Below are 19,981 nucleotides of genomic sequence, written 5' to 3'. Positions count from 1 at the left end.
AATACCAGGACATCTAAATAGAGGGAGCCAAAGCAGGTCACATCCTCTGACGGCACAACAAGGGCACTGAAACAAAGGTAAATGAATGAAAAGTCTATTTATTGAGTGTTTTTGGAAACTTATCAGATGGATTGTTAGTTTGTGGGAGGAGGACGACCACATGCATTCTCCCAAGCTCTTCAAACCTGTTATCAAACATGGATGTCAAGTGCCCCATTCCCCCCCAGGAGCAAACCATAAATGATGTCTACAGCATTACCATACAGAGTGGATACACGGATATAAAAAATAAAATTCTTTACATACTGTCAGTTGTATTTTTTTTTTTCTTACTAAACTTTTTCACCACTTCAAACCGAAGCTTTGTGTACATACAAAAAGAAGAGGGAAAGAAAGCAAACAGACACTTAAATTAGGTTCGTAAAAGCCATAGAGGTGAAATTTAAGTCTCCTTTTAAAAGTTTAACTTTTTACAATATTTTACTCAACTTAAAAAACAAACAAACACTGATTTCAATCCGGGGCCGATTTGCAGATACAGTTTTGACACAATCACAATACCGCAAACAGAAACACCAAAATAAAAGACAGAAAAAACTTCAAAATAAAAGACAAATTCACAAAAGACCCATGAATGTTCGACCTACTCCTATTAACCACTAAAGACGGCTGGCAATACTTAAATAGAACATCTCAGCATTAGTCAATCGACACCCTAAACGATGGATTCAGGTTGCAGTTGTCAATAAGTCTCCGTATTTTAGTAGAATATTCTGTACAATCTTAGTCTAGGCACTTTTTGACCCTTCTGTGCTTGCGAGCAGTTGACCTGTGTTCTACCTACACGTGTTTGCGTCTCACTTTTCTGGAGCCGTATGAGCCGACAGACATTTTTTCTTTTTAAGTATAGGCGTGTTTTTGTATCTATAAAACAGTAAATAGTTTTTTTTCTTTAATTATTTCACAGCATTACAACATTAACAGCGGAAGGGACATGATGCGTTCTTGCGACTAATTGGAAATATAAAAAAATGCAAGGAAATCTACACCCCGTGGAAGAAACGCTGAAAATTAAACGATGCGCTGATGTGACCGAACGACGCACTAAATTTAGGACATGAATAACACCAGCGACAGGTCAGCGAACATGATAATACCACTCTGTATTCTTAGATTTACAGCACTTCGAGTCTTAAAATCCGACTTTTCGCAGGACGCCCGGGAAAAGGGTGAAAAAACAGAGAACAAACCAGAGCTGGAAGTTCAAATCTCCCTTTAACACCACACAAAGGGCAAGTTAGCTTTACCACCATGTGGATTCTTTGATCGAGGATCGTAGATTGATTATGTGAATGACTTACTAAACAGGCAAATATTGGATGTTTCTGTCGCAGCCACACAAAGACCAGAGCAGCAGAGTAAAGAAGACAAACAGCTGCACCCCCAGGAGACCTCAGTCACTGTTCCACTTTTTAAATTTCAGCTGAAGAATGAAAGGATCTGGTTTCATTGGTAAACTGGCAAATCTAAAGACTGAATCTGACCTGAACTCTCTAAAACTAATTCTCCTTTTGTAGTATTCATAATATGACAATATTCAAAAATTGATACAGGTCATGTAAACAACATATCCTGTTCGGAAATCCCGAATTAGACCTTAGTATTACACAAAACGTAGCATTTTCCGACTAAGACGTGGGACATGCCTGCATTCTTAGGACATGTGAACATCACATTCAAATGGGTATTTTCCCGCAGTTTACAGCATTTTGTCTGCTTACTCTTCCAGTTGGAAGGAGAAACACTTTTTAGACATGTGCATGCAAACATCCAACAAGAACGCAAGCCCGCCTCCCGTGTAAACCTTGGGTGGAAAATCCCATTTTTAGAAGGAAAACCAGTGCGGTATTTCTTTTCATCGGCTTAGTGGGAAAGTTGTGTTTTTCAGAATAAAGCAAAAACAACAGAATATTTTGTGCATCTTATCAGTTACAACTCAAAGTGAAGTTAATTTGGCTGTAACAGAATAATAAGGATTTACCGCAGTAATGGTCCTAAAACTTTAATATGTATTGAATGCTGCCTGTAGAAGTGTGACAAACCTGCATTATGTTGCAATCCAGATTAGTCCGGAGTCCAAGTCTGAGCCTTTTCTGCTTTTAAGTGCATGCACTTGTGCACACAATGAGCCAATGCAATTTCCTCACTTTTTTCCACATCGAATGGCTCCCCTCCTTTGTACTCTGTGTATTACTGACTCCCTTGGGAAGCCGACAGCTCCACCAATGAAGGCAAACATTTTAAAATCTCTTTAACACTGAAAAACAATTTGGTTCCATCTCTCAAGCGGATTATGCATAATGCAAGTTGCTATTACCGTTTTACACAGATTGCTGCAGGAAATGGGATACATGTTATAGTATAACATATATACTGATCATCTTAGACGCATGAAAGGCTTTTTGGACTATTGCAGTGAGTGGTCGAGATGTCACTGGAGGACTAAAGAGCAACATTTGGCCTTTGTCATCAGGTTGAATCTGTGTAACCGGGGCAAAAGCCTGACTTCAAACTGCTGGAGAAACAAGTATTTACTCTGCTCGACTCCTGTGGGGGTCTCTGCCTGGGACGACCTCCGTGACCGTCTCCTCTGAGGCTGCTCTCTCTCGTGACTGTTTCAGGCCTGCGCATTTCTCTGGTCTCCTGGGGTTAGGCCACTACAGTTTCTATAAACGTACAGAAAGAGTAACAGGTACGGAGTTCTTCAAGTCGTTAACGCATAAAGGGGGTGGAGGCAATCCAATATGGCAGCCCTGTGCTCGGGAAGCTTCTAATGTCCGATTACTCTTGAGGTGTTGACGCAACTTTAGGTAGTTCCTTTAGTATTACGTGTTGCACTGTTATATATTACATTATATCATGTGGCGTCCCTACTGAACAGGAAAGGCGGGGCCATCTCTGCCGCGCCGAGTGCTCACTTGCCCTTTAAGTGGGACTCTGGAAATGAGCTCCAGGATCCAATTGATGACAAGAATGTGCCGTAAGAATCAGGTTGTACAACAGGAGATGATGATGATGATGAAGATGATGAGATGATGAGAAAAACTGGCGGTTACGAGTGGTGATCTGGCGTTTGTGAGTTTGTATGTACACGACGGGTGGTGAAACAGGATTAGTTTACACGGTGCTGAAATAGTCACTTGGAGCGCTCGGCACCCACAGACGCGTACTCCTCTCTGTGAGTCTTGTAGCTGCCGTTGTGCTGGGTGCAGGGCGATGACATGGCGTCCTTGCCGAGTGTGTCCTCCCTGTCGCTTTCGTAGGCTTCCTTTTCTTCTCGGCCGTAGTCCCGACCCACCTGAAATTGGAATCAGTCAACAATCAAACCCGGTCCCCCAAAAACCTTCAGCTGGGGTACTAACGGTGCGGTGGCAGAGAGATGCGCTCATACAAAAAAAGAGAAGAACGGTGTCATGCGGATGTATTTTCACTCGAGTCACTCGGGCACGACGCAAACTGGAGAAAGTCGTTTCATTCACGGATGGAAAGATTTCGACTGAAGCGAGAACATTTGCGTGGCGCTTTGTCGTGAAAGCCTAACAGCGGCCCCGCTCTCCTGGTGTCCTCACGCTGTTGTTAAATAAAATGGAGGAACCTGTAGCCGTCTGTGTGCACCCAAGGGCTCCTTAGTAACCTTATATTTGTACAGAGACCCGACAGAAAAAAAAAGGAGCTTGCGATGAAGTTGTACTACGTGGTAAGGTAATTGTTTTGAGGAGCTACGTTAGCAAAACCGTGATCCATTTGAAACACAATCAGAAAACAAACATTTTTAACGTTGTTTGTCATCTTGTGGACAAACCTGACAATGTGATCAGACTTTTAACAAATGATGTGGTTATTTTATTATTTTTCCCCCCATTTAATTAAATCACAGCCAAATCTGGACCTCAGTGCTGGAACTGGCAGTGAAATTGACAGAGCTTTGTTCCTCCTGGCGATTTTTAAATATCTGGGACTTCCACAGCAGGTAGGCAGAAGCAATGGTGGTTATTTTGGCCGTGGTTAATGACAGAAAGGAGCGTTGTCGGTGCCTGTAGCTGGGCACCGGCGCGGGGGAAAACACAAATGATCCAAATATGATCCCGCAATGAAGCTTGCATGAATAAAAGCGAGACGGGCACAACGTGACGTTACGCAGCGCAGCGTGGACGCATGCAGGAAAAACATGCACAGAGACGGGGCTCACGTGGAGACTGGACTAGTGTGCGTCGCAGGTGTAAAGGAGCTGAAAAACAGAAATAACCATTGCTACCGTGATGTGGGAATGTTGCAATTCCTTTTTGTTAAGATGGATTTCATAAAGTTCAGGTAACGACATTGCAAGTCAAGGTACCGGGACTTTAAACTTTTGAATGATACTCAGCCAAATTCATTATCGACCTTGGAAAAAGAAGGATAGATACTTAATCTATCGCAAGGGGAAATTGCACCAAAATACACACAAAACCAACAACACTGCGCGGTGGATACGAAGTAATAAAAACATAAATAGCTTAACATTCAACTGCTCTAAATCTCTCTCTATACACACACACACACACACACACAAGTACAGTCCTGAATGATCTAAGCTAAGGTATCTTAACTTGTCATGTGCACATTGTTTCTGCTTTTAAGTATATTTTTATGCGTTTGTTTTAATTCATATTCAACATTAGAACTGTTACCTATGCTGCCCTCCAGTTCCATCACTCTGTCTATATTAACAGCAGTTTACAGCCCGTCATACTGTCATTCAGCTGTGCACAATGAGGATCCTTTTAACAACATGATAAGTTTTGGATTTTTCTTTAGACATTTTAATATTTTCTTTTCTAAATGCAGCAGCTGTTCTACAATAAGGATGCACCAATAATGACTTCTACAGGGGGTGAGTGACTGTTATTAAAAATACCTTTTAGGGTGGAGTATCACTTCATCTAACTGTGAACTTAAGTACACGACAAGACTGTACAGACTCAGCGGCGCAACTCAGCAAAGCACTTAGCAGGTTCGCAGTGAGGATGATGTTTGAAATGTTTAAACACCAGCAGAGATGGAGAGTGGGATAGGTTTAAAACGTGTCAGCTTTTATCTCCAGTTATCGCCTCTGTGTGATATTTATAGCCAACTTTGAAAAAGTAGGGCGGCGCTGAGGTCGTTTGATACTCGAGCTCGAGAGTGAAAGTGAAAACATTCACCAGAGAAACAAGGTTACTGGAGGGGCGTCTGTTGAGGACAGGACAGCAGAGAATTGTGGGATAGACGAGTCGTTTTTCTTCCCGCGCATGAGAAGTCTTTAGCTGGTCTTTAGTAATTACCGGCGGTGCGACAGCTTTATGAGCCTGCTCGACCGGGAGCAGTGGATCAGCAGCTTTTTTTGGTAGCGGTGAGTCTCAGCGTTGGGAAGTGTTATATCACAGAGGGTTCCTGAAGTGAAAGCTTTATTATTTACCTTCATCGGCTTGGCCTTGCTCTTTATCCTGTCCTCGTCCTTGCGGCTCCTCTTCCTGGACGTGGAGCGGTCCCTTCTGTCTCTGCTCCGCTCCCTCCTCTTGTCTTTCTTCCCTCTGAGAAGAAGTCAAATCCATAAAACCGATCACAAACTTGACACGTAAAAGCCTGATATGTACGGTATCGTCCGCACATGGTTGTAAACCCACTTAGAACACATAGGAAAGAGATAGGTTTACCTTTTGGGAGAGGGCGATCTGGCTTTCCTCCGAGGGCTCCTGGTCCGATCCCTACTCTTCCTCTTGTGTCCCCTGATAACACCACATTAACTGCATTAAGTACATTGTGAGACAAAGTGAGCATAACGAGCGTATGCATTAAGGACAAAAGAACATAAAGGGGTCAGAAGAGTGATACAAATGCATAGCTGTACACCTTATTGTATTAAAGGTCTATAAGACGATACAATCTGCCCCCCCCCCCCATGGTGCCAGGAGAAGCAGAACAGGAGCCAAATCCAGGCAGAAACTAGACTCACAAGGTACCTGGTGACCCCTACTGGCCAGGGCAGGGATAACAGGGTGGCATGGGATCAGACTTTGTTTGTCTTGTTACATTATGTGACAAACTGAACTATTCCAGCACTATAATACGTTAAATTCAGCTACAGCAGCAGATGGTGTTGCACATCCAGCTCGGCTCCGGGGTCCTGACAGCGCGTGGACTTGTTTCCGGGTAAAACTGATAATTTTGTGGTCGATGCCTCGTGTGTCGCTTGCTCCCAACTTACCTAGAGCGACTACGACTGCGTCTCTTGTCTCTGGAGTGAGAGCGTCTCTTGTGGCCGCTTTTGGAGTTGTGGGAGTCGTTCCTCGGCCACAACTTGGGCGCCGGTCTGCTCCAACGGGAGGGAGAGAAACACAAAATGTCACCGACTGGACACAATAACGCAGAGTCAAGCGAGAGAAAACTCTTAGTTGGGCACCTGTGTTTCGAACGGGATCTTTTTCTGTGCGTTCTTGAGCGGGAGCATGATCGCGAGTGGCGAGTCCTTATAGTCCGACTGGAGGAACGCTTCTCTATGTCCGCTAGAGGAAGAAGAACGGCAGTCTCAGCATCAGAACAACTTTATTATTCTACGACCAAAGCCTAGATACACGCAGCGAAATCGATATGTTGTACCTGGATCTATTGCAGCAGCAATAGTATTCTGGGCTTCCCTCACCCTCTTCATCACACTCTCCAGCTCCTTAGCAGCAGCCTGCGGCGTCATCTCTGGGGGTTTTACGATGGCGTTATTGGAGTGATTGACCCTGAAAGACATAAAACAATATCAACTGACACAAAAGGGGTATTCTGAGTGAATGAATTACACATTTCTTGTTTAACAAGGTCACTGTACAGCTCTGAAAAATGATCTTTACTTCAGGGGTCTGTCTCCGAACATGATTCCGTTGAAGGTCAGGGCTCTGGCGACGGACTCCTGCCCCACGAACTCTACGAAGGCGAAGCGTGTCGGCTGAGTCTCATCTCCGGCCATTCGCACAAACTTCACTTCTCCCACCTGCTTAAAGAACTCCAACAGCTGGTCGGCAGTGGTGGTCTGCGGAAAGAAAGACCGATAAAGTCAAATAAAATAAACATCAATGACCCACATGGTTGCACATGGTAACGTGACACGGGGGACCACACACACACACTCGCACACCAACCTGCTGTTGTAAATATGCACTATTTTAAGTTTGAACCCAGCCGTGACATGATGTTACCTGTGAGTTCAAGTTGCCAACGTAGACGGTCCTCCTGATCTCGTCCACTTTTGAGGGATCCACATTTCCCATGAGGGGGGGCTGGGCGAGCGCTGATGCTGCGAGCGCTGATGCTGCGGGCTCCAGAGTAGCTGACATCCGGTTCACCACAGGAAGGTTCAGCTGCGGGTGTAAAAACACACGTTTGACTCAAGGTAAGTTCACACTACAAGACTTTAAAAGGCCGTCACACGACTTGCTTGAACACAATACAAACCCTTTCACCAGGAGAAATCCCCAACATGTATTTCTGGTTTCCAAACTACATTTTTGTGTCAAAACCAAACGTGAGAAGACACACAAGCACTACAAGTTGTTAGTGACTGATTTGCAGTGATGAGAAAGGGGCGTTGTCATTGACACAAGTTCATGAAAAAAGCCTGCTTTCACACGTCTTCTACTATTTACAGTCTATTTCCTCTAAGTGCAACAACAACTTTGGACTTGTGCTCTCATTGGCTGTAGCTCCCAGACTTCTTGACAGGTCCATGTAGACATCTGAAAGCGCTTAAAGGCTCATTTAAGCTCTACATTAGATACGCATAAGGAGACGGACGGAGCCTTCTGTCCCTACTCTGCGTACATTTCGTCCGTATCCTGCGAGCTTACGGATGCGTACCTATACGGACCAAACGTTGAAGTACCACCGGGAATCGTGGGGGCAGTGTCGGGCACCGGACACAAAGAGTGCAGTGAATAGCAGGAGAGAGCAAGTCATAAAAAGCCCCGATGGACATCGCGAAATACTGAAAGTTCGTCAATTTCTCTCATCTGTAAAAACCAATTTCTGGAATTCTCCGTCCACACTCAGATGTATTTGTGGTGCCTCTCACACCACCACCGTCTACAACACTGCCGGCCATTTTGCCTCCTTCTTAACAGATGCAGGATCGTTCTCTCCTCCATCGTCTCCATCTTTGTTGGTGTCAAACTTTATTGGAGTAACTTTTGAATCTGAGCAACGCCCTCTAGAGGATGTTTTGCTCAACGTCAACAACGTAAAGGACGAATATAAGCATGAGGGCAAAGACGTTTAGAACGCTGATAACGTACGTCTCTATTTACGCACAAAATGGAAGCACATGAGCCTTAAGAGGTTTTCGAATAGTTCCCACATAGCACTCGAGCCAGGATTTGCCTCTGATCTGGGGCTTTTGTCGGGAGGCTCCAAATACCGTTGGCGAGTGGAAAATCAGTGCTAAAGTTGTGTCGGGTGAACTAGGTATTTACGTGACAGACAAACAGACAACTCACATTCTGAATCGGAGCGGGGGTAGGTATTGGTAGCAGCCCTCCACCAGGAACCAGACTGGGTGCCGGGGCGGCAGGTGCCAAAAGCGACAAGGCCTTGGCCTCTTCTGGGATTTTCCCTGCAGGACAAAAGCAGATATTAGTGAAGGCAATAGAGGGACTCTTCCCTCTGTCTCCTCTATGTCTGCACAATTAGCCCACTGTATTCTAGAGAGAAAGAGAGCATACACTTCCCCATACAGCCTACAAGAGTTCTACTGTCTACTACTGGAGACCAAGCATCCTTACTTTGCCTTTGTTAAATTATTCTTCTCAGTCAATCTGAATTATTTTCAATGAAAATCTTAACTTTTTTTTCAAAAACAACCCTGATTTTGCCCTTTGTCTCTTTTCATAGATCAGAAAAGAAAAAGAAAACACAATGCAGAGAATGAGTCAACACTTTGATGCATGGGTCACCTGTACTGGAAACATATTGGTCATGAACCACACGGTATCAAGCATGGGGCGCTTTTCCGTGGGGGGAGGGGGGGCGATCGTTTCGCAGTGTTGGAAAGGTGTGCAACACAAGACAACCCCATTGGCTGCATCACTAATAGCACACAGGACATCAGATACAGAGAAGAACAACAGTTTTATGAACGGTAGCAAATGTTAGCCAAGACTTAGCTACATCAACAACCAATTAGGAACTTTGCTCATTCCACTCTGGATTAAAGTCTGCTGCTTTTATAGCGGGAGAGAAGAGCTACGTTAAGACCAGTAAGAGACAAAATAACAACAAATTCACTTCATTATTAAAGCTGGAGGCACTGAGCATGAACTAACTAACAAAAGTAACGACCAAAAGCATTAATGCATGTGTCACGGAAAAGAAAATGATGTTGAATGAAGAGTGAATGTGTTATTATTAAATACTAAACATCCATACCAGAGCTGTAATGTGGTAAATGTGAAACCTTTTAACTGCAGATTTTTTTGTTTTTTTTAGCACAGGTGCAAAAAAAAAAAAGTGCAAATAGAATTGAAAAGATTCTAGCGGGTCTCACTTTTACAATGTCTAGCCCCTCACTATGTCAACAGGTGACCAGAGAGTAAAGTGTTAGTGATCCTCCTAGCCTCCCATGTGTGATAGACACCCCACCGGTATGCCGTAGCAACCTGGACAGAACTCAATCACACACAAGCTGCAGCTGTAGCAGAAAGAGAGAGGGGGGTGGGGGGTTGGACAATAATCAAAAACAACAAACCAAAAAATAACAAATATAAAAACACAAAGCTAGAGATAAGCAATACTTGTAGTTTCTAGATAGAGACAGTAGAGAGTGGACAACATGGGAAAGTATGAAAGGAAACAAACCAAAAGAAAAAAAAAAATAAATTAAAAGAAAAAAAAAAAGAGACAAGGTGTCCATCTTGGAAGGTTCAGCAGGCTATTCTCCCGGTCACATTCCCCCTTGAAGGCTGCGTTGGCCCGATCGGGGATAGTGGCTTGGAAAACAATGCCTGACTCAGGCTAGTGTAGTGTAACAGCTGGGCCAGTCTAGTCATCTGATATGCACACATAATCACACAGAAAAAACATACAGAACCAAATTAATAAACTCAGTAGCCATCCAGCACCAAGTCACGTGGACAAAAAAGCAGCAAGTTAGAGGTGATATCATTGTCTTTGACTGTACACAAGGGGAACAACAGTGGCACCAAAAAAGGGGGGAGGGAGATTTAAAGAAAAGGAGCACCAAAAATGAAAGAGAGAGAGAGAAAGGGGACACGTTAGCTGTGATGCTGTGGACTCATTTTGTCATTTCCATGGAACAAGCAACATTAAAGGTCCAATATTACGCTGATTATCAGGTTCGTTCTTGGGTTTGGGGTTAATTAACGTGCTTAAATGTTCGAAAAACACATTATTTTTCTCATACTGTGCGACTGAGTGTTACTGTATTCAACCTCGTTCTGAAATGTGCCTGTCTCTTTAAGGGCGCGCTCACACTGTGAGTCTGTACCGCGCCCCCGTGCTTTTCTATGTCCCAACAGGCGCACATAAAATGATGTCAGAGCCGCCGTAGGACTTGTGCTCGTACACGTGCACACGCTCGTGCTCGTACATGTGCAAACAAGCTTTACGAAAGCCCACCTCTCTCAAACGGGCCGTGGACAGGCAGCTGGCCGCAGCCAGGCGCGGAGCGGTTGCACTCACACCGGTCAAACAAACTAGACTTTACCTGTAAAACCGGTTTTGGCCCGGTGCGGAAGGACAGTGTGAGTGCGCCCTAAGACCCCCCCCAGAAAAAGCTCAGTGTGCTCTGATTGGTCAGAACGTCCGGGTCTCCCACATTTGCACTCGCTGAATCTTTGCGCCGTCATTGCATCCGGGGAATCACTTTCTACGTGTATATATAGTATAGCTGTGACATCACATCCGTACGAAGGTCCTGACGGCTCGTTTAAGGGCACGGTTTCTGTACCTCTCTGTAAATTGAGCGTTTGGATGCTTTCACAGTATTTTTAAAGCACCTCGACCTGCTTTATAATCAAAAACAAGACGTCTAACTTTTTAAATATTGGACCTTTAATGTCAAGTTTCCACAGAATCCAGAGTTTTCAACGAAGGTAAACAAAATGCAAATGTCTTGCAGCTTCAAAAAACATTCAACATAGCGTTCATGTTATCTGTAGAAAGAAACCACCCTGTGACAGCAGAGAAATTAAGAAACGAGCTATCTAGGGTTTTATTGAGGTGATACAACAAAGTCACCTGTGTCAAATACATGCGGCTAAAATCATAACTACCCAATGACATGTACATACCTGCACCTTAAACTATATTATTTAGGGATGCACGATAATATCGGCACGCTGTCAGCCGATATTGAGGTTAAAATTGATTATTGGATGTCGGATAACAAGACGATGTCATAAAATTATACAAAAATAGACGGCTGCTTCCTTGATCAAAGTGTAATTCTGGGGTAAAATCATCCCATGGATTTTTTTTCGTGTATGAACTATTAATGGAGAAATCTCGTCAAATCGCTACAGCCAGGCGTGGCTAACCCTGATTAGCTCGGGGCAGTACGGTGAAGGCATTCAAAGGTCTTTTTTAACCACTAATGCTGCTGAAAATAACAGCAAACCTCTGCAGCAGCATGAGAAGAGTCCCTACACACAAAACAAAGCACCAATGGGCTCCTTCCTTTGGGATTGACTTTGGTAATCCACTTGAATGGACTTTACTATGAGAGGAGCTGGTACAGGGGCCAGTAGGTAAGTCTTTAAAACACTCTTTTAATAAACTCTGGCTTCACTAACTACGCTGTTGGTGCTTTGTTTTCTGTGTAGGGACTCTTCTCATGCTAAAGTGTTAACCGCGTCCGACAGTTAGCGACTCTCCCGGATTTCTCCGTTAATAGTTCATACACCAAAAACAAACTGTCTTGATGGCTTATTAGATGTGTGCTAGTGTCGAAAAAGACCATGGGATGATTTTACGCTGGAATTACACTTTAAATCAGGCGACAAAAGGTACGTTGAATAAGCAAGTGTCATAAGTAAATATGGCATATTTTACAAAATGTGAGTTTAATTTGTTTTCCTATTTTGAACAAGGAATTAATATTTCATCATTTTAAACTTTGCACGCAACACGATAAGAGTGCATAACAATATGTAAATTCTACTACAGAAGAGACTTGATGATCCGTGCAATTAAGTGTGGGAAAAGAGTATATATTTGTATGCACTCACCGGCCACTTTATTAGGTACACCTGTCCAACTGCTCATTAGCGCAAATTTCTACTTAGCCAATCACGTGGCAGCTACCACATGCATTTAGGCATGTAGACATGGTCAAGATGATCTGCTGCAATTCAAACAGAGCCTCAGGACGGGGAAAAAAGGTGATTTAAGTGACGTAGTTGTTGGTGCCAGACGGGCTGCTCTGAGTGTTTCACAAACTGCTGATCTACTGGGATTTTCACGCACAACCATCTCTAGGGTTTTTACAGAGAATGGTCCCAAAAAGAGAAAAGATCCAGTGAGAGGCAGTTCTGTGGGCGCAAATGCCTCGTTGATGTCAGAGGAGACAGGCCAGACTGGTTGCAGCTGATAGAAAGGAACTCAAATATCCACTGGTTCCAACAGAGGAATGCAGGAGAGCATGTGAGAACGCACAACACCGCCTACTTTCTAGCCGCAGCAGGAGACCACACTGACACTTTATTAAGCACCAGGTGCGCCTAATAAAGCGTCCGGTGAGTGTATATAGCATATCATTATCGGTTATGGTCCAAATAAGTTGTAAAATATCAGCATATCTGCAAAAAAATCCAGTATCGTGCATCCCTAATATTATTGTATATATTTTGCACTGCATCATTTTAGACTGTGCGGTTGTTTGCTTCATTTTGCACTGTAGTTGTTTTTGTTTTGTGTGTGTACACAACTGCCCTACGTGCCCTTGAATTGCCCCTCGGGGGACAAATAAAGCTTGAATTGAACTGAACAACCTGCCAGTTTCCCATGTGAATAACAACAACAACAACAACCCCAGAATTGAACCAAAAACACCAAACGGTTGGATTCAACGGGTGGGGGACAGGAGGTCACAGCAAGTCCACTCAAGACATTTGATCTTTCCTCATCTGCACTCACCTTCCGCACATGGCACTACTATCAAAGCTCTGTCAATAAACACAGTATTGGTGAGATGTTGCGCCACACCAACACTGGAGGGGTCTCGGTACTTTATATAGCACACTTTGGACGAGAAAGACTGAGGGGCATTGCTGCGGGAGGAAAGAAACAGACAAAAAAAGCACAGGTTAGTTATTTATGACGCCAGAGTTGTTCATTTCAATGTTTACGCGGGCCGCAAATCCGCGGTGTTGCGTAGCTAGCCATGCCGCGGCGGGTTGCTCTTACTCGGGCGGGTAGAGCCGCAGCTCCTCGATGTCTCCTAGGAAACCGAACAGAGTGCGCATCTGCTCGCCGCTCACGGCCGAGGACAGGTTGGTTACCTGGACGACGGCAGTCCCCGGTATCCCGCTCATTGTGCAAGCTAACAACGAAAGAGTGTTTTAAAGTGTGGTATTTAATATATAATTATTCCTCAGTTAGCCCAGCTCGGTGCTATATGCTCAGTATATTATCCAGGAGGGCGGAGCGAGAGGTTTCACTTCCTCTTGGTTGATTTTAACAGGGTTTCACATTAAACTGTGAGGTGCACTGCCGCCCCCTAGCGTCCTGGAAGGTGCACTACCACTAAGAGTAGTAATGCCCCCTAGCGTCCTGGAGGGTGCATTACAACTAGGAGTAGTAAGTCAAGTCAAGTCAAGTCAGTTTTATTGTCAAAAATTGCAATATGTATGACATACAAAATGCAAAAAATGAAATTACAGTCCTCTCAGACCCAGTGCAATCGGAATATACATACAACATAATAAAAATAATAAAAATATACAAAGAGTAAAAATATACAAAGAGTAAAAAATGTAAAGTGGCAGTGGATTGTAAAGTGAATAGATAATAATAATAATAAATAGACAGTAACAGTGCAATGACATTTGTTGAATTGAGGTATAGCGGTATTGTTCATTAAAGTGAGGTAGTGCAGTGAAGTGCAAATAGCAGTTCACTGCTGAATGAGGTTCAGTAAACAAAACAATTTATTAACTGTTTATACTGCACTCTAACTTTTATTCCTTTGATTGATATGTAAATATATATATTTATTTATTTTTTTATTATTTTATTTTTTATCTATTTACTTACTGTGACCACGTCTGACATGGCTCAGTTGGGAGGGATAGTGGGATTGATGCGTTTTGCTTTTGTTTTCCACTTTAAAGCAGACACTCTGGGGCAGTGTGCAACTGTTGTACTCTTCTGTGCATGTCTGCAAAAAAAACAATAAAGACAATTGAAAAAAAAACATTTTATTTGCTTGTTTTTATTTTTATTTGTCGTAATTGTTTCGTCCGAATGTCATTTTGTGTTTCTGTCCAACGCTGACGTTAAGCACTCTGAATGACCTTGTTGTTGAACGGTAGTATACAGATGAACTTGCCTTGCCTAGTCTGAAACAACGTGTGCTGACCCCCACAGAGAAATAAATAAAATATATTCCATCATGTTGCTAAATGCCATCACCATACCTGAAGGTTTTTACAGAGCGGGTTTGTTCTTATGTCATTAGTCGCCTGATTTATGCAACATTTAATTCCTAGAAACATGGGTCACACAGCATTTATTCAGAACTAACATTTTTTTTGGCCTTTTCTGTTTTTTTAAATAAATGGTAAATGGACTTGTACTTATAAAGCGCCTTTCTAGTCTTCTGACTACTCAAGGCGCTTTCACAGTGTTTGTCACATTCACCCGTTCACACAGACATTCACACTGATGGCAGTGGACATCTACAGACCATCTAATCTAATCATTCACACCACATTTACACAATTCGGGGGTTCAGTGTCTTGCCCAAGGACACGACATGTTGACCGGGGTAGGTGGGGATCGAACCGCCAATCTCTTGAATGGAGGATGACCCACTCTTCCACTGAGTCCCAGTCGCCCTAGAAATGCATTTTCTGTTTAAAACAAAAGCCACAAAGTAAGTCACTCAAAACACGGGCAAACATTGTTTTTTTATGGCTACTGAACGTATTTTCTGATTTATGGAGTAATAAAAATCACACCTGAAGTGCCTCAAACAATCGGAGCAGCGGGGGCGGTGTTGCAGTCGCTCTACCGCACCGTTGTGACGAAAAGAGAGCTGAGGAAGGCAAAGCTCTGGATCTACCGGTCAATCTTGGTTCCTACCCTCACCTGTGGTCATGAAAGCTGGGTCAGGACCCAAAGAACCAGGTCGTAGGTACAAGCGGCCGAAATGGGTTTTCTCAGGAGGGGGGCTGGAGTCTCCCTTGGAGAGAGCGGGAGAAGTTCAGCATCCGTGAGGAACTCGGAGTAGAGCCGCTGCTCCTTTGCGTTGAAAGGAGCCAGTTGAGGTGGTTCAGGATCATCTAGTAAGGATGAACCCTGGGCGCCTCCCTAGGGAGGTGTTCCAGGCACGTCCAGCTGGGAGGAGGCCTCGGGGAAGACCCAGGACCAGGTGGAGAGGTTAGATCTCCACACTGGCCTGGGAACGCCTCGGGATCCCCCAGTTAGAGCTGGTTAATGTGGCCCGGGAAAGGGAAGTTTGGGGTCCCCTGCTAAAGCTGCAGCCCCCGGGACCCGACCACGGATAAGAGGCTGAAGATGAGATGAGATGAGATGAAGTGCCTCAAACAACCGCACCTCAAATCACGCCTTTACCACCGTACACATCTCTCACATCATCTGAAGTCTCATAATCAGCCCTGTACCTGGGACTGTCCGTTCGTACTGTGCGTGCGTGCGTTATTCACTTAAAAAGACGAACCCAGAGGATGAAATGAAGACAGTAAAGTCCTTGTTAAAGAGCATTAGTTTATTTTCCACAGGTTACTTCAGAAACAGGTAAATTATGTACAAAATCTGGAATGTTGGATAAATGCATATCAATCATCATCATCATGTCACTGTGGCCGTTTCCAGAGAAACCTTAGAAATACTAGCTATACATTAAAACGAGTGCCTCTGCATTGCAACTTATTGCTGGTTTTACAATCGCAAGTCACTAACGACGTTATTTCATTCTTTTCACAATTTGTTTTTAAGAGTATTTACAAGTTTGATTAGTACGGTCTAAAAAAACCACAGAGGACTACTAAATAAATAAGAACGACACAGGAGCAGAAGAGAGCGACCGACGCGAATGAAGAAAATGCCAGAACGTGTTTTACCTCCCTAGATTGTCTACGGTGTCAGACTGCACGTTGTTTTTGTTGTTGCCGTGAATATAAAGTGACCATTACCGCAGAAATCCCCCCTCCACCTCCTACTACTCTTAGAAAGCTCAAAGAAATCTGCAACAAAATTAACACAAATAATATAAACAGTTCATCCGCGTACAATACTACGTTCAGTGGGAAATTTGGGACACGCGCATGATTAACGTCGTCTGCTCGTGAATAAAAACGACCACTTTTAGAGTCGGTTTACACGGTTTCACTTAGCACAGCTACCTTTAAACAGTACGACTATGGTTATTGTTATTAAAGGGGTGTTAATTTTGTTAATTACCACAGGTTTTTCTTAACATTTTGGTTCGACAGTGCCACAGGCGTAAAATAAGGGTCAATCTTAGCTACATACGGGAACAGTAGATGACTGAATCTACTGTAAACGAGTTGAGGGGACGCCCTTTGCTGAAACACTGCAGGATAAAATTCTATTATATATCGTACACACAATTCAGTGGTCAAAAGTGTATTATTGGGATTTACGGGGTGAATCTGATCATTTCCATCTCTCTAGGAAACACGTCTCACTGTGATTTAATATGAACAGAGAGGTGCGCGGTGAACTTGAAGTGACACAACGTTCCCATTTTTAGAAACGCAAATAATTTCTCCTTCTGTTCGTTTCTTTGACAAACGCTAGGAATGTTCTGAGACGCAGGTCGGACCGGATTCCTTCCTCTCAACGGCGTCGGCGGATTCGCACAAATGAAAATCGGGAGTCGTTGTAACCCAAGCGACGGTTAAAAAAGCCTCGGGCAAAGTGACGCAAACATTTACTTTGACGCGACGCAGAGAAACGTTTGTTTGAGCGTTGCCGTATTTATATCTCGTATCCCAAAACAATGATTCTGTTCGCGATATATAAAAATCATGTAAAATCATCGGTGATTACTGAAAGGTTGCGTTTCCACAAAAACAAGAAGCTATCCGACGTCTTTCTGACTGAAAACAAAGGCTTTAAATATTACTTTCAAGCCGTTACGCTGCAAATGTACTCTGGTTGTGACTATGTGAATATTGCTTGGGTTCTGGGGTCAAAGGTCGCCCCCCCCCCCTAGTCGAACAGTTCAAGGTCTATGGCACTTGACAACTGGTTTCTCCCAACTCTACTCTCTGTACAGCAAAGAAAATAAAGGATATTGGGAAACTGCTCAGAAAGTGATGAGTAAAAAGCATGATAAAACATTGTTATAGACACAAAAGGCAAACTGTGGTCTTCTCCCATGTAAATAAAAAAAAGAAAACTGACAGATGTTGAAACCCCCGCGAAACGAAAACACTCGTCTCACCAACGGGCTGCGTAAAAGATGAAGCCCTCCCAAACAAAAAAGGGAAAAATAAAACACACACGAGTGAAACGGTGACGTGTTCGTATTCAAACATCTTTCTTCAGTTGTCTCCTGCTTTTGCTTTCTGTCCACGATTTCCCAAAACTCGCTTTGGTTAACTAGCTCGACCACCATATCTGTCTCTACGCTCAACGCCGTAGTTCTGACACTTTGGGAAATGCGTATCCGCGGATCAGAGAGGTGGAGAAGGTCGACAGATACCGCCCTCGTCTTCTCGGCGCGTTTCCCAAAATATTGAACTTTGCTTTAAACAAAAGCTGCTGACGAAACAGGTTAAGGCTGAGCAAAAGCCTGCTACACCTGTCCTCTTCCATCTCCCCACTGTAGCTGCAGCACCGCAGGAACTTCACCCAGGGACTAGGAACCTTTTGAGGATTGAAATTGTGTTTCAATCGCAGGGACCAGGGTCTAAATCAAGCTCTGGACATTGATCCAGGACCATTTTACCCCCAAAAATACCTTCTGAGTACAGGGACTTCTTGGGTGAGGTTGGCATTGATGGCCGTCACTGATTGGCTGACCACCACCACCACCCCCACCACCTCTCACCTTGTACCTGGACATGTTGCCTTTTCATGTCAGAGGCTAATTTGCCTAATCTTCAGGGGTAGAAACGACCACAACAACAACGAGCTGCAGTGGTTGTTGTTTTGACTTAAACATCCTGCGGATTCGTTTCCCTTCCATTTCCCAGTCTCATAAAAAGATCTCACGCAGACTTTGTGTCTTCAACGTCATTTGGGCGGAACAGAGGACAGACGTGTCCGTACGCCAGAGGGCGTGCGCAGGTTTATGGGAGCGGGGAGGCGGATGACTTCCTCTTCTCGACTCTTCGATCCGGCGAGAAGAGAAAAACCTCTCAAAAACAGAACAAAATCAAAACCATGATCTACATTCGTCTCCACATGAAAAGCACGTAACATTGTCCTCCGTATAAGATCGCACGCCAGACCAGAAACCGGTTTCAACATCTTAAATTAAAAAAAACAATAATAAAAAGGCAAATTGGACGACAGAAGAGAGGGAGCGACGTCCCCAAGTGGTCAATTCATGTCGATCCACAGAAATAAAATGTGTGATAAAGAATTTTAAGAGTTTTGGACAAAGGAAAAAAAAAAAAGATGATCTGTACAGAGACCACAGTCATTGTTTGCATCAGAGCGGGTCACATCTTCAGCTTCTCATGTATAAAAATATATATACCACAGTGATGGCCTTTTGAGGACTCGTACTTGCAGAGGTTTGCCGCCGTCTCACTTCGATCCACTACATTCAGTGGTTTTCCCCGTTTAATCAAGGCTATGAAGATCTCTACTATAAATAGTCCCGACAGGTATCAACAGGTCAGTGTCCTCTGTGTATAAAAATATGAGAGTCAACAGGGATCTGTGTTCGTCTCTCTCCTCGTGCACCCTCCGCTCCAGAGGTCAGTTGCCGTTGAGTCTATGCTTGTGTTTCTCTAACGATAGTCAAATCCACAGTGTTTGGAAACGTCTTCAGCAGGGCCACTGCATTCCCGTGATCGATGTTCACAAAGCTGTATCCGTTTGCCTGTGAGAGAAGACGACAAGGGTTTTGATCACCATGGAGAAAAATAACCAACGAAACTTTAACTTATCAGAAGAGACTAGGGACATTTTGTACACAGACGGCAGAATACCTGGATGATTTTATCTCCAGGCTGAAGAATCATGGATGCCGGCCCCTCAGGTTGAACCCTTGTCACAAATATACCCTGAAATCATATGGAAATGATATTGATTATACATATTAAGAACGAGGTCACGAGTACAAGCGGCTGAAATGTGTTTCCTCAGGAGGGGGGCTGTTGTCTCCCTTAGAGAGAAGGGGAGAAGTTCAGCATCGGTGAGGAACTCGGAGTAGAGCCGCTGCTCCTTTGCGTTGAAAGGAGCCAGTTGAGGTGGTTCAGGATCATCTGGTAAGGATGAACCCTGGGCGCCTCCCTAGGGAGGTGTTCCAGGCACGTCCAGCTGGGAGGAGGCCTCGGGGAAGACCCAGGACCAGGTGGAGAGATTAGATCTCCACACTGGCCTGGGAACGCCTCAGGATCCCCCAGTTAGAGCTGGTTAATGTGGCCCGGGAAAGGGAAGTTTGGGGTCCCCTGCTAGAGCTGCTGCCCCCCCCCCCGACCCCGGACAACGGATGGAGATGAGATGAGATGAGAAGAGA

At 44.1% G+C, this 19,981-nt stretch overlaps 2 protein-coding genes across 4 annotated transcripts in view; both read right to left on the bottom strand.

Annotated features, from left to right (window-relative positions):
• Positions 1 to 78: 78 nt before the first annotated feature.
• On the bottom strand, positions 79 to 13,705 carry srek1 (splicing regulatory glutamine/lysine-rich protein 1). 2 transcript variants are annotated; one of them, XM_083930020.1, is made up of 12 exons: positions 13,483 to 13,705; positions 13,213 to 13,346; positions 8,559 to 8,674; positions 7,266 to 7,427; positions 6,921 to 7,099; positions 6,679 to 6,809; positions 6,482 to 6,584; positions 6,287 to 6,391; positions 5,736 to 5,807; positions 5,498 to 5,612; positions 4,250 to 4,288; positions 3,269 to 3,358 (listed from the first exon to the last, which is right to left on the bottom strand). In XM_083930020.1, exons 1-11 carry the CDS (start codon positions 13,608 to 13,610, stop codon positions 4,262 to 4,264), a joined length of 1,272 nt encoding a protein of 423 aa, XP_083786146.1. In that variant the 5' UTR covers positions 13,611 to 13,705; the 3' UTR covers positions 3,269 to 3,358; positions 4,250 to 4,261. The 2 variants fall into 2 exon arrangements, with proteins under 2 accessions (XP_083786145.1, XP_083786146.1); XM_083930019.1 differs by lacking the exon at positions 4,250 to 4,288 and having other exon boundaries at positions 79 to 3,358.
• Positions 13,706 to 16,091: 2,386 nt separating this feature from the next.
• The window catches only part of erbin (erbb2 interacting protein), a 59,084-nt gene continuing 55,194 nt past the window's right edge, over positions 16,092 to 19,981 (bottom strand). For both annotated transcript variants that reach the window (XM_083930485.1, XM_083930486.1), the window contains exons 25-26: positions 19,452 to 19,526; positions 16,092 to 19,342 (exon numbers count right to left, since the gene is read on the bottom strand). In XM_083930485.1, coding sequence (XP_083786611.1) covers positions 19,235 to 19,342; positions 19,452 to 19,526 — 183 coding nt within the window. In that variant the 3' untranslated portion in view covers positions 16,092 to 19,234. The remainder of the gene's footprint in view (positions 19,343 to 19,451; positions 19,527 to 19,981) is intronic.

Source organism: Echiichthys vipera (assembly GCF_963691815.1).
Source record: "Echiichthys vipera genome assembly, chromosome: 16".
Classification (NCBI taxonomy): Eukaryota; Metazoa; Chordata; class Actinopteri; order Perciformes; family Trachinidae; genus Echiichthys; species Echiichthys vipera.
The sequence above is the reverse complement of the archived record's forward strand: the minus strand, read 5'-3'. Positions and strand labels throughout refer to the sequence as shown.